We start from the raw sequence: 12993 nt of genomic DNA on the forward strand, positions 1-12993 counted from the left end.
CAGCTCACTCACAATGGAATGGCAATTGGGGTTTTGGATTATTTTTTCTTGTGGACATTCCAGAGACAACTCAACCTTCTCCTAGCTGCTGTCAGACCTTTTTTTCTCTTTTCTTTTCTAAAGAGTTATAACTATGACTTTGGTGTGTTGGGAAAGATATTCTATGTTCAGCACTATCGCCAAGTCTCTCAGAATGCCTTTCCTGGAAGTCTGGGAATCCTATGGAGAGCTACGTAACAGAGAACTCGGTGGACACCATCACTGTTCCTTATGGTTACAAGTTGGGAGCTGTGGGCCCAGGCCGGATTCTGGCTTCCTGAAAAGTGGAGGGTTTCTCAGGCAACATCTGACAGAGGGTGTTCTCAGTGTTTCAGGAAGGAACACCTGTGGCTGGGGTTCATCCCTTCTGGGCCTAATCACTTCTGCCATGAATTTTGGGATCTCTCCTTTGGCTGGGTCTGTCTTTCAGAGACTGATGGATGTTCAAATAGAATACGGTCATGCATCATAAGAGTTTTTATTTTTATTTATGATGTATTTTCTTTTACTTTTTTTTTTTTTTTACTGTTTTTGGTGTTGAGTGTCAACACTCTCTCTACCCTGGTTGCACACCTGCTCTAGAAAAACTGTAAACAACATTGTACTTTCCTGTAGAACCCACCTGTCAAAGCTGGTTGTTCTCATCCCGGTAATTAGTTTCTCAGTTTAGACTTGACACAAATGAGAATGTTACTTTAGCATAATATAATAAATAAAAGACATTAGGTAATTAGTAGTGCTGGTATATTTCTAAAATACTAAACAGACAAACAATAAACTGTGAACTTAATCACATGAGTTCTTATACAGTTTCAAGACAGGAAAATTAGAGCTCTCAGCTACAGTCATTTTAATAATCACATTGGATCTGCATTATTTATTAGTTATTACATGCTCAACTGATTCAAGGTTGTACAATGCCTAAAATCATTTCAAAGCAAGCATACCTTTTGTCTTTTGAATTCTGACTGGATTACATAATGCATATATTTGTATTTAGTTAAATTGCTAAGTTTATTTCACACTCCATGAAAAAGACATCAGCCATTCTCTTGATTTCCAACCAGACTGGTTTTCTTGATATAACTCTGTAAGGGCGTAATTTGCTCTTTCTGATGTAAAAGCTATGCCAGCCTTCAGCCAGATTCTCAATGCTTTTGGTTCTTTAGCAAATCCCTAGTACCCTCTGAGTACCCTCAGAATTCTCTTGGAAGACCCAGGAGTTCTGGAAAGAGAGTAGCTTGTGGAGTACAAATGGCAACCAGATCCTCAGTTTCTATCAAATTTCAAACTGGGAATGCGTCCCCTTTTTCCTGTCTGGTTACTCACCGTTCATTTTTAGATATTCTGGACAGGGTGTTTTCCCTTTCCTCCTGTCCCCAGTTTAATTCCTAAACGTTTTCTGAATTTTGTGAAAAGCATGCAGCTTGAGTAATTTGACTGATTTGACTTTAATTATTTTTTGGGAGGGGAAGGGGGAGGAAGTTTACAGAAATGACTAAAACCAGCTGAGAACCAAGAAGCCACCTTTTCCTCTCAGGTAGGGAGCTCATCTATTCAGTCTTGGAGCCTGCATGACTTTTAGGGCAATCTTCTGTTCTATTGTATGAAGAAAGAAATTCTTAAATATCACAGTTTTTCATTTGCGTCAACCAAAGAAATATAGAAATAGAGGCTGGTTACTTAAATTTGCTGCTAAAATGAAAAGTAGGTTTGGCTTTATTCACTGTAAAAACTAAATAATAAAGTATTCACACCAAGCGTGAATTTTTTTTTTTGCCAGCAAAAGTTAAAACATCAAAGAAACCTCTTTCAAATACTAACAAATTTACTTACAAACACCTATATTTATTATTTCATAAATAGGCGCAACAGTTTCCATAAAAAAAGATTAAATACAGACACATATGAAGAAACAATAATACAGAGCCCTATGTAAAGGTTATAATTTAGCTGTTTTCAATCTCTTTCTGCATCTAATAAAATACCAGGTAAGCATTTGGCAGTTTTATACATAAAAGGGCTTAAATGACATTAACTAACCATTACACAAAAAGTGATACAAAAAAGCAATTTTTCTGCAGTACAAAATAAATGGTGTTTGCGCTTCCCCTCACACTAGTTTCTTTTTGTCTGATCAATGAGACAAAGCCAATCTGTTTTTAAATTAAAATCATTTGGGAGTACGTTTTTTTCAAATATTTTGAAAATATAGAACTATTAGTTGTTTTAAAAATGAAGTAAAAATATGAATGTTTGCCAATTTAACCCCTATTGTGAAATCAATAAACTGGAATGAGCCAGTTTCAAATCACAATTTAGCTACAAAAACATTCACATTTTATACTCTAGGAGAGTGTGACATAGATGCTATTTACAAACTTGCTATGACTGCTACATCAAGCCATTTAAAAAGTCTTTAGTAGTTTCATATAAACACCCATTATGAAAACCAATGGAAAATCCAGGACTTTTATCCAAGACATCTATAGTTGCTAAGGCAGTTACTATAGCGCAGCACTTCACAGCAAAAAACCAACATAAAATCTGAATGGTCCAAAGTTCCTTCAGGGAAGAAGAAAAACAATGTCCATAAAGGATTAAAAAAATAATAAAGATAAAGAAGCATGACTATTTCTTCCAGAGTGGGTGACCCACAAGCTCAAATGGTCCTAAGTGCTTAGCAACTGGTATTTTTTCTAATAAAATGGAGAACTGCCTTGACTCTACAAAGCAATCCATGGTGAAAAGACTTCCCTGAATGCCTCAGTGGAAAGAAGAGGTGTCTGGAGTTTCAGGTAAGGTACAGTGCTTTGTCCCTCTGCATGCCCCTGTGTGGAGAGAAAACAGACAAGCAACCGGTGTTAACAGGACAGCCTTGCTATGGGTGACCACGGGGGATGTGTCTGTCTGCTCTAGCTTGAGGGTTGGGGTTGGGCATGGGGAAAGTGCACAGTGAAAGCCAACAGGATTTAAAGGCATTTACTCTTGGAATGCTTAAAAATTTCTGGTTTTGCGAACATGGAACCATTCCAGATTATCTTTTGGAAAGCTGGAAGAAATAAAGGATCGTTCCATGACATGCCTGTTATGAGAGCTGTCTGCCACCAGGTGGCGATGGCCAGCCGCTTACCCACTACTGCAGTAGTCGTTATTCCAGTCCACCGGCTGGGTGGGAGGATTTCTGCACCCGGAGCGCACATACTCCATGGCCTGGGTGACCACTTGTGCAGCTGTAGATGTAGGATTGATTATGGCCTGATAGTCCGGTTGAAGATTAAATCCCTGAAAAGCAAAGCAAGTCCACAAATAAGGATCAAAGTGCCTTGTTAAGAAGAAAAGCACCTAAATATTTAGCCACTGTTTGCAAACACTACTGCCTTCTTGCTTGTGCCCCTGCAAGGGCAAGCTAATCCCAAGAACCATGAAAACTTAAAACAAAGATGGAAAAGAAGTGCCCACACTCCCATCTTTCTCACCTTTCCTTCCTTTAGCCATGTGTTACTTGACTTGTACTCTTGAGCAGATACATTGAATTGAGAAACAATGTAAAATTTAGAAAAGCCAACTCAACCAAAACAAAGGGAAAAGGCCCTAAACCCCTCAGAGTTTATGTTTTCTGTCTAACTAAGGATACATTAATAGTTAATCCCCAGAATATGCAACAGAATCTTTTCTGAAGGATTCAGGCAGCAGGTGGCTGAGTGTTTTATTAGACTACACCTATTCACATATTGTTCTCAAAACCCTTTTTCTTCATTCAATCACAAAGGGACCATCTGCTTCTTCTTTTATTTGTACTTCTTTCTCAGCTAAAAATTTCAACCAAAGCTTTTTAACAGTTGTTGGACTAATACAGGGAAGGAGATTCAAAACAACTTGCCACTGGAAAACACAGAGGAGGAAAAGTATAAGACAGAGCAAATATTTTTTAATTGAAAAGTCTATTAACTGGCAAATAATAATCAGACTTCAGGAAGGTTCTTTTAACACACTGGTGTGGTGAAGTGTTGACTTTTAATCCTTGCAGAGCTATTAAAAATTCAAGGACAGAATCTCTGAAGTAGATAGCTGTATCTGGTAAACAAAAAGCATTATACACTAAGAGTTATTTTTAGCTTATCTGGTGAATTCAAGGGCTGCATAAGCAAGCTTTGCTGGAAATGACCAAAAAAAGCAACTTAATTAATCTCATGGTTGTCTCTTTTTGCAGCAGATTTCATACATGGTTTTTACCCACTGAAAAACCAAGAGATTTAAAAACAAATCATTTTCCATTTATTTGCAGGGAGCTTCTTTTGAAGGAATAATATTGTTGAGATTTTATCTTTTTAAAAAATTCAGCAGAATGATCAGAGAATTGATTTTGAACTAAGGCTATTTCCTTAGAGTTTTATTCATTTGCAGGTACCCTGGGTAAAGACTCAAAGACATCTACTATCAAATGTCCTCAATTCTCAATATTGGCTTTAAGGTATTAAATTATTTTCCATTCAAGGGATAAAGACTTCAAGCCAATGTCCAGGCAAACGCCCAACAAAGCTGCTCATGAAAGACAGAGCACTGAATGACTGGAAACAAATCACTGAAAAGTGGAGTATTCAGTCAGCTTGGTTATTTGACCTCACACAGCCTAGAAAGAGTAGTGTTTCCTAAACCAACAACTGGTTTGTGAGAGGGAAGTTTGTTTATGTAGATACCACCTGCAGCTCCAGCCATAAACATTTTCCAAAGCAGGGGTGTGTGAGAAGCGAGAGGAATATAACTGGATGTTTGGTACTCCAGCCCTTTCCAGGCTGATGTCCACTCTTTCTCCAGACCATCTTGCATCTGGTCCTGTAATGTCTTAATGGGGCTTACTGTGCAGTTTTCTGGATCTCTTTCCCAAGTGTCTTGTGTAATGCTAGGCAGACAAGCAGGAAAAGGCCCCCAGGGAGAGGAACCTCAGGCTGATTTTTATTTCAGCCCCCTCATCAGGGCTGCCCAGTGACCAGAGAGTGTGTTGCTTACTGGATATTCTCAGGGTCAAGACCATAGTAGTGGCTCAATAAATCATGTTTTCCAATAAATGAATTTTAACATCAACTATTTGATGCTACTCTTCGAAAGGCCTGGTGAATATAACTGTGTAAATACCAAGGCTTTCCTATCTTTTTAATGTAAAGTTCTCCACATTGGATTTTTGCACAGTCAACAAAACATAACTTAAAAGTAAGTAAGTCTGAAAACTAGAGTAGTTGAAAATATCTCATGTTAGGTGAAGGTATGGAAACATATGAGAAAGCAAAAAATAAATAAAAACAATCCAACCTGCTTCTATCCAACACCACACAATAAAAGAACAGAAATGACCATTGCTTTTTTTCTATCCAATGAACATGGCCCCTCAAAGTTGGGAAAGAGAGTATCAGGAGAACATTAATTTTTAAGTGATCAGTTTAAGATTAAATGGGTAACTTCAGTTTATAAAACCAAAATGATGTGTTATCTACAAAGCTCAAAGATTTAAAATTTAGCTGACTTCAGTGCCTAAATTTAAGATCACTAGTATTAAAATAAACATGAACCAAGGAAAAGACAAACAAAGCCTGAAGAACATAATTTTACTTGCTTTCAATTTAGGAAATGAAACTTTTTTCTGATGACTGTATTAAGAGATGCTGAGGTCAAACCCAGAAATAACGGTATTTTTATTATTGTTGTAAGTATGAAACAACAATGATGATAGAAAGTTTTGAAAAAATGTTTGCTTAATGATCTAATTAAACAAGACTGAATATTTTGCATTTTAATGCTCAAGAGAAAAATCACCAACTGTTTTGTAGCATGCCTGGAATTTTAAATTTCATTTTCTGGTGCCAGATTGAAATAAAAATAGGAAACATGATAAAGATTAATTTGATGTCAGAAGGGACATTTGCTCTTTAATTAGATTTCTGTAGCCCTAGCAGTTTTGTTGTGCCACCATATCAAGTCCTAAAAAAGCCTGCAGCAATACCAAACCGTGATCCTCGTATCCACACTTTACTGGGAACTAATTTCATTTCCTGCCTGTCTGGAGAGGTCTTTTCAACAGGCATCAATGTTTTTGTCTTCACAACTGATTTATTCATCAATCTCAATGTGATTTTTTAAACCTTTAAATTACACCCAAATCCTAAAGCAGCTGTTTATTACACAAGGAAATTGAAAATCTGTCTGTGTGATATCATACAAAGATTTTTTTTCTTAAGGTTATAAAGGAAGTTGACAGATATTAATGATTTTTTTTCTCTTGACCTCATTCGACAATATAGTGAACAGGAAAAAAGGAAGAAAACTGGACTGAAAAATAAACCCTAGGTCTATGGGTTTAGTGTATAAAATATTATTCTATAAAAAATAAAACTATTACTCCTAGTGGATGATATGACCATTTTTAGGATACATTCATTTTCAAAAGGATAATAAAATAGCTAAAGTAATGCTGAAATATGAAACATGACTGTAAAAACACAGTAGCCATGAACTTTCCTGTTCTTTCTCTTTTTCTTTTTTGGTGTTTGAAAATGGGAACATGGCCAGGAAGCAAACACCTTCTCGATAAAGATGATGAATCCAACAGGTCTAATTCCAGCCATCAGCTTTCTACAACCCACTTTGATGACATGAACATTGGCCCCACAGAACACTCTGATTGTAATAAACTGAGTGACATGGAGGCATGACTGACACTCTGGATCTGATTTTAGGATTATCAATTCATTGAGACTTCTAGTCCTCTTAACCTGCAGGATTCTCTCCAGTGATCTACCCTGACTCTGACCTCATTGCCCATCACTCTCCGTTCCTCACCATGCTCCTCACTGGCCTCCTTTCAATGTCCTGGATAAGCTATATTCCTCCCAATTGGCCCTCCAGGCTGGAGTCCCTTCTCCTTGCTATGCTCCCTGCTAGTATCCATACCACCCCCTTCCCACCCTCTGATTCTGAGAGGCTGCCTCCTCTTCTCTGCCTGCTCTTGAGAGATGCCTTCTTTATCCGTCCCAGCCAAAGGCCTGTTATTCCTTCACACATCCTGTAGTTTGTCCCCCTGTTTAATTCTTCCCATGGGATCCTAATGACTTACCTGTTTATCTTATTCCCACTGCTCCCCTTCTCCATTCCACCCCCAACTCTGATGTGAGCTCCATAAGGGTAGAAGCTGCTCAATTTCAGACAGCGCCTGGCATGTGTTAAGGGGTTCAATGAATCTTTTTTGAATAAATGAAAAATTTTTAAACTTTTAAGGATTTGAGATTCTACAAACTAGCCTGTAATTTCTTCTAATATTTAAGCTTCTGCAGCTCATTTTTTTTATTCCTTCGTTTGTTAACTTGTCCCTTCAGCAGTTATTTTATTGACTACCTACAGTGATCAAGGCATCATAGTGATTTTAGTTACCATGGTCTCTGCAGCTGCACTGACTCTCCATTTTGGGTTCTTGCCATTTTGTCTTCTATTATTAATGTAAGTTAAAATCAAGTCCTATCATCTCAATAAGAAAACTTTCTGAGATACACTAATAGAACTCACTTAAATATTGATGAGTAACGTGTCCAATGTAATCTGCCCTATTTTTCCCTATTAAGATTCTATATGGAAAGACACATCTCCTGAGTTTCCAAATGTGGCCCTATATAATTCAGAAATGTTTGAAAACTATTCAGGGTCACATCTAGCTCATCTAAGGTATAGAGTATAAATAGACAATGAACTGTCTCTGAGTGGATAAATTAATAAAAAGTGTTCTCTCTTCACAGAGCTCTGGCCCCCAACCTAGGGAGTGGACCACATCTTCTGTATTTTTTTCTCTGAGAAGAAACACCCCTCACTCCAGCACTGAGAGAAAAACATGGGCCCTCAGCTGGATAAGTTGAGGTACCCTTAGGCAGAAGTCAACCCACCCCACTGAAGGTCTCTCAGCTCTTCACTCACACACTACTGGTTCATTAAAATGCAAGGAACCCACAAATGTCCCTTTTATCAAGAGTAATGTCTGATGGAAAGAAGGACCCTATTAATGTCACTCACTGGTCACAAACCTGCTGTAGACAAGGAGGTCGGTCTTTCCCAGTGAGTCTACAGCTCATCTGTTGAACAGGTAAGTCAGTCATCTGAGCTTTATCAATATCCTTGGCTTGGGGACCAAAGAAGACTTCGGTAGAGAGATGAGTCCTTTGCTCTCCATGATCATTTAATCTCAGAACTAACTAGGATTTACAGAGCCTCCCAAGTCTTAGGAGAAACTGTTAAGAATTGACAAGAACAATTAAGAGTGAGAAGCAGTAGGCCTAGCATTTAAGAATCAAGGGAGGGGATATATGTATACCCATGGCTGATTCATGTTGAGGTTTGACAGAAAACAACAAAATTCTGTAAAGCCATTATCCTTCAATTAAAAAAAAAAGAATCTAGGATCTGACTACTGAACAGGGCTAGGTTTGAATTCCAGCTCTGACCTATGGGCAAGTTAGTCAACTCTGCTGAGCTCTGTCCTCTCACCTGTGAGATGAAGGCAAGGTCAGGACCTGCACTGTGAATTTTCTGAAATCAAAGAGGAGGTAAGGTAATGTATTAAGGTTTGCAATTGTTACCATTTGGAAATCCTGTCTATAATAACAATAATAAAAATGGATTTAGGACTATGTATATCTGATTCCTATTTCTGCCTCCCCTCCACCCCACTGTGGCCAACTATAGACTATATCAGAGGGCTCCTATATCACTCTTATAGGAAGACTTTGCATATTTAATTATAGACCTGGGAACAACAGTCATTGGATTATGAAAGTGATAGGTTAATTTGATATGATTTATAGTTTCTACCTTGACCTGTTTCTTTAAAACACATTTTTAGGATTTTTAAATGCTTTATATTCAGCTTACTTTACATCGTTTGCTCCTAATTCTCACATTTTAAAATAACCCTAAAATCCAGAAGGAAAATGAGTTCAAAGACAAGTTAAGCTAAGATTGCACACAAATGGTTTCCATAATTACGGGGTAGACATGGAGGCTTCTAAACCTCCTGTGTTTTCTAATCTATGTAGAAGCCAGATATCCATTTTAAAATAAAACTCTGGTTAGGTTAACATTTTCATTTCTTAGGACTTTTAAGGTTGTACCAAATTTGATACTTCTGACCAGAAATAGTGGGCCTGATTTCATCTTGCAGGATTTGTTGGATTCAACAAGTGTATCATCAAGAATTTCTCATTTCTGAATAATATACTGATTATATATGCATATGTGTATATGTATGTGTGTGTGTGTATGTATGTACGCATATATGGCAGACTTCTCAACCCCAAAGAGATCTTTAGCAGTAGTGGCATCTGAAAACAACAAATGCACCTCACTAAAAGGCAGAAAACAGGGAGAGTGACGAGAAAGATGGGTACCGTGGGAAAGAAGTCAGGGATTATGAAAGGCAGAAGCTGTTGTGATCCTGCGAGGCTGCCTGACTCACCCCTGCAAGTTAATTTTCAGGAAGCAGGTATTTGCTGAAGACCTCTCATTCTCTCCCCACTTACAGAGAAGAATGGAACCCCCACCCAATCCACCGGAGGAACAGACGCCCCAGCACCTCTGAAGGGGAGCCCGGGGCCCAGCCTGCACATACCTGCTGCATGGTGGGGGAGTGTAAGGCGGGCTGGACCTGCATGGGGAGCTGGGTCCCCAGGGGCTGCTGCATGGAGAGCGGCTGGTGCTGCTGCAGGTTGAGATGCTGGTGAAGAGGGGGGCTGATCTGGAGGGGAGGAGGGGGGGACACGGCCATGTTGGCTATAGAGACAGTCACTGGCATTTGGTTGTTGGCCTTGGGTGCTATGCTCCTGGGGAGACTGGGATGCATGGCAGTTAGGTGAGGGTTCATTCCTGGTTGTTGGTGGTAGTGGGAACTTAGGTACAGAGCTGAGTGGGCCTGGCTGGGCCCGGGGAACACGGATGGCGGCTTGGCATTGATCAGCTGCGGAGGCTGAGCCGACTTCACGTCAACAGGCTCGCTGTAGCTCTGTGGAGAAACAAACAGGAACTGAGTTAAGAAGCGGACACGCAGGCGCTGCTTTTTCTTAGCAAGATGCTCTGTGAGTTCACTCGTGAACAGTCACATGGATCAACACCTGTTACTACTCTTGACTCCAAGAACTCCTCCATCATCACTTGCCACATGACCTTATGCAAGCCTGAGCTCATTCCACCTCTTTTATGCAATCTGAAACAATGTATGTTGACATTTTTTCTTTGCTTAAATGTTAAGCTCTAATTTGGTGCCTTTTCTCATCATCCAAAGATGAAAAGATGAGGGGTGCGTGTGGTGGATGCAGTCAGAGTCCTACCAGGAACTACCAGTGTGGCTCACTTGGAAGGGAAGTCAGTGAGGGAGTTTTTCTGTTGACTATATGCTTCGCTTTTTATTTTTCCTTTTTATATTCTCAAAGACCTTGACATTAGATATTGCACAAAGAAAACAAAGTTGGTTGATGGAACTGGATAAGGAAGAAAGAGTTCAAAAATGCCTTTCTGAAGTCATATAAAACCACATTAATATATCTTCAAAGTAACTGTGGAACTCATCTTGATTTTTTAAAAGAGTTGGTGATGAATTGTCCTCAATAATGAACTGGATAAAAATAATCTCTCTTAGAAATTTTAGACTCCATCATAAATTAATACAATTTTCCCCGAATTTTTTTACACACCTTCAAATGGTCATTTCCTAATAATCTTTTTAATTGACTTAAAATCTAGACATTTCAGTGGAAGCTGAAAAGTATCAAGAGTGAACCCCAGGGTGTTTTTTCTTGGGCATGAACCTGCCTCCTACTTTTGCTGAGAGGAAGAGACTGCAAAATAAATGGTAAAAAGTGAAACCAGGTGGAGAAAGAAGATGCCAAAATTTCCTTCTGGAGAAAAAAAGTCACTTGGTCAAAACCAGGTCCTGAGGGTGAATCTGTGCCCTTATTCAGTGCCTCTGATGTCATGCTTCTTCCATCAATAAGTCAACACAAGCCTCTCACTACCCAGCACAGCAGGGCCTTCCTGGGCTTCCCCTGCTCAGTCTCCTTGCAGCTCGGGCACTTTTAGGAGCCTGGTTCGTCACATACAGTGACAGGAAACTCCATGTAGGGACTTCATTGCACAAGTCAGCCAGCAACACAACTCGCTTCCTCCCCACAGTCTAGGGGATTGAGTGAGAGCCACAGGAAGAACGGTTATGTGTGTGTGCTGACTGCAGGAGGCCAGGCTGGGGTGCTCACATACTCTCTGCATAGGAGTGACCTGAACGACATCTCTAAAAATACATCAACCATGGAGATGTGGGGTCCTGCGAGACCCTGATTACTCCACGCAGAGTAGATAGTAAGGTGAGCCCTAAAGAACTCAAGCTCCTCCAAAGAACCTTCTCGTTATATTTTTCCGTGTTAGTAGTGATGCAGTTTTCTGAAACAGAAGTAGACATTGACTCCCTGTCTTCTGCATTAACATGAAACAGGTCAAAAACTGTCCACAAAAATTTTCAAGGGAAGGCTTTGGATCAAGAGTTTAACTAAATATAGTACCTAAAAGGAACTTTCAATTGATAAAAAAACTTGAGTCATTTTCTTTTTTTTTTTTGCTTCCATTTAAAAAGTCTTATTGCTGGAATGCAGAGCAGTGAACAATTAAAGGAAAAGGTCAAATGAGTGAACTCAGGCTGTGTAAACAGTGACTTGTTTTACATCAGAATAACACAGACCGCAGTGATATGCCTGAAAATCATCCCATATATGCCAAGAAGATTATGTACTTGTACTTGTTGCCTGTGTGTTTAAGTCATGTGGGAAAGTGTTTTCATTGTGTTGCATTCTCACTTCTTTTCCCAGTTGTGGAAGGGCTAATTTCATATTTAGTCACACACTGTGCCAATTTCATACAGAAAAGGAACAATCACGCAACGACCAAGAGAGCTACAAAAATCAATACATGTTAGTGCATCTTACTTTTTGTTTTATAGTTGCTTAAACTTTTTAAACAGAAGAAAAATCACTCACAATTCCTATACTATCAAAATTATAAAACAGATGTTGTTGTAAAACGTTTTCACTTTTTATTTCTGAAGCCAATAATCACATCATTATCTAGTGACACGGTGTACACAGAGCAGTAGATAGGTATCCTGAGTGTGTGTGTGCACGTGTGTGTATGTGAAGACAAAAAGACATGTTCAGATATGTTCATACATTCATCTCAGGCATTCCAACAATATTTAAACAAGCCTAAAATACATGAACCGTGAAATTCCAGATGTTCAAGCTGGTTTTAGAAAACGCAGAGGAACCAGAGATCAAATTGCCAACATCCGCTGGATCATCGGAAAAGCAAGAGAGTTCCAGAAAAACACCTATTTCTGCTTTATTGACTTCGCCAAAGCCTTTGACTGTGTGGATCACAAGAAACTGTGGAAAATTCTGAAAGAGATGGGAATACCAGACAACCTGACCTGCCTCTTGAGAAACCTGTATGCAGGTCAGGAAGCAACAGTTAGAACTGGACATGGAACAACAGACTGGTTCCCAATAGGAAAAGGAGTACGTCAAGGCTGTATATTGTCACCCTGCTTGTTTAACTTCTATGCAGAGTACATCATGAGAAACGCTGGGCTGGAAGAAGCCCAAGCTGGAATCAAGATTGCCGGGAGAAATATCAATAAGCTCAGATATGCAGATGACACCACCCTTACGGCAGAAAGTGAAGAGGAACTAAAAAGCCTCTTGATGAAAGTGAAAGAGGAGAGTGAAAAAGTTGGCTTAAAGCTCAACATTCAGAAAACTAAGATCATGGCATCTGGTCCCATCATTTCATGGGAAATAGATGGGGAAACAGTGGAAACAGTGTCAGACTTTATTTTTTTGGGCTCCAAAATCACTGCAGATGGTGACTGCAGCCATGAAA

At 39.2% G+C, this 12993-nt stretch overlaps 1 protein-coding gene across 3 annotated transcripts in view; it reads right to left on the bottom strand.

Annotated features, from left to right (window-relative positions):
* Window positions 1-872: 872 nt before the first annotated feature.
* The window catches only part of TOX (thymocyte selection associated high mobility group box), a 307028-nt gene continuing 294907 nt past the window's right edge, over window positions 873-12993 (bottom strand). For 2 of the 3 annotated variants that reach the window (XM_043880201.1, XM_043880204.1), the window contains exons 7-10: window positions 9683-10072; window positions 8563-8604; window positions 3173-3324; window positions 873-2870 (exon numbers count right to left, since the gene is read on the bottom strand). In XM_043880201.1, coding sequence (XP_043736136.1) covers window positions 2834-2870; window positions 3173-3324; window positions 8563-8604; window positions 9683-10072 — 621 coding nt within the window. In that variant the 3' untranslated portion in view covers window positions 873-2833. The remainder of the gene's footprint in view (window positions 2871-3172; window positions 3325-8562; window positions 8605-9682; window positions 10073-12993) is intronic. The other variant, XM_043880202.1, reaches the window with a different exon arrangement.

Source organism: Cervus elaphus, chromosome 21 (genome assembly GCF_910594005.1).
Source record: "Cervus elaphus chromosome 21, mCerEla1.1, whole genome shotgun sequence".
NCBI classification, from domain to species: Eukaryota; Metazoa; Chordata; class Mammalia; order Artiodactyla; family Cervidae; genus Cervus; species Cervus elaphus.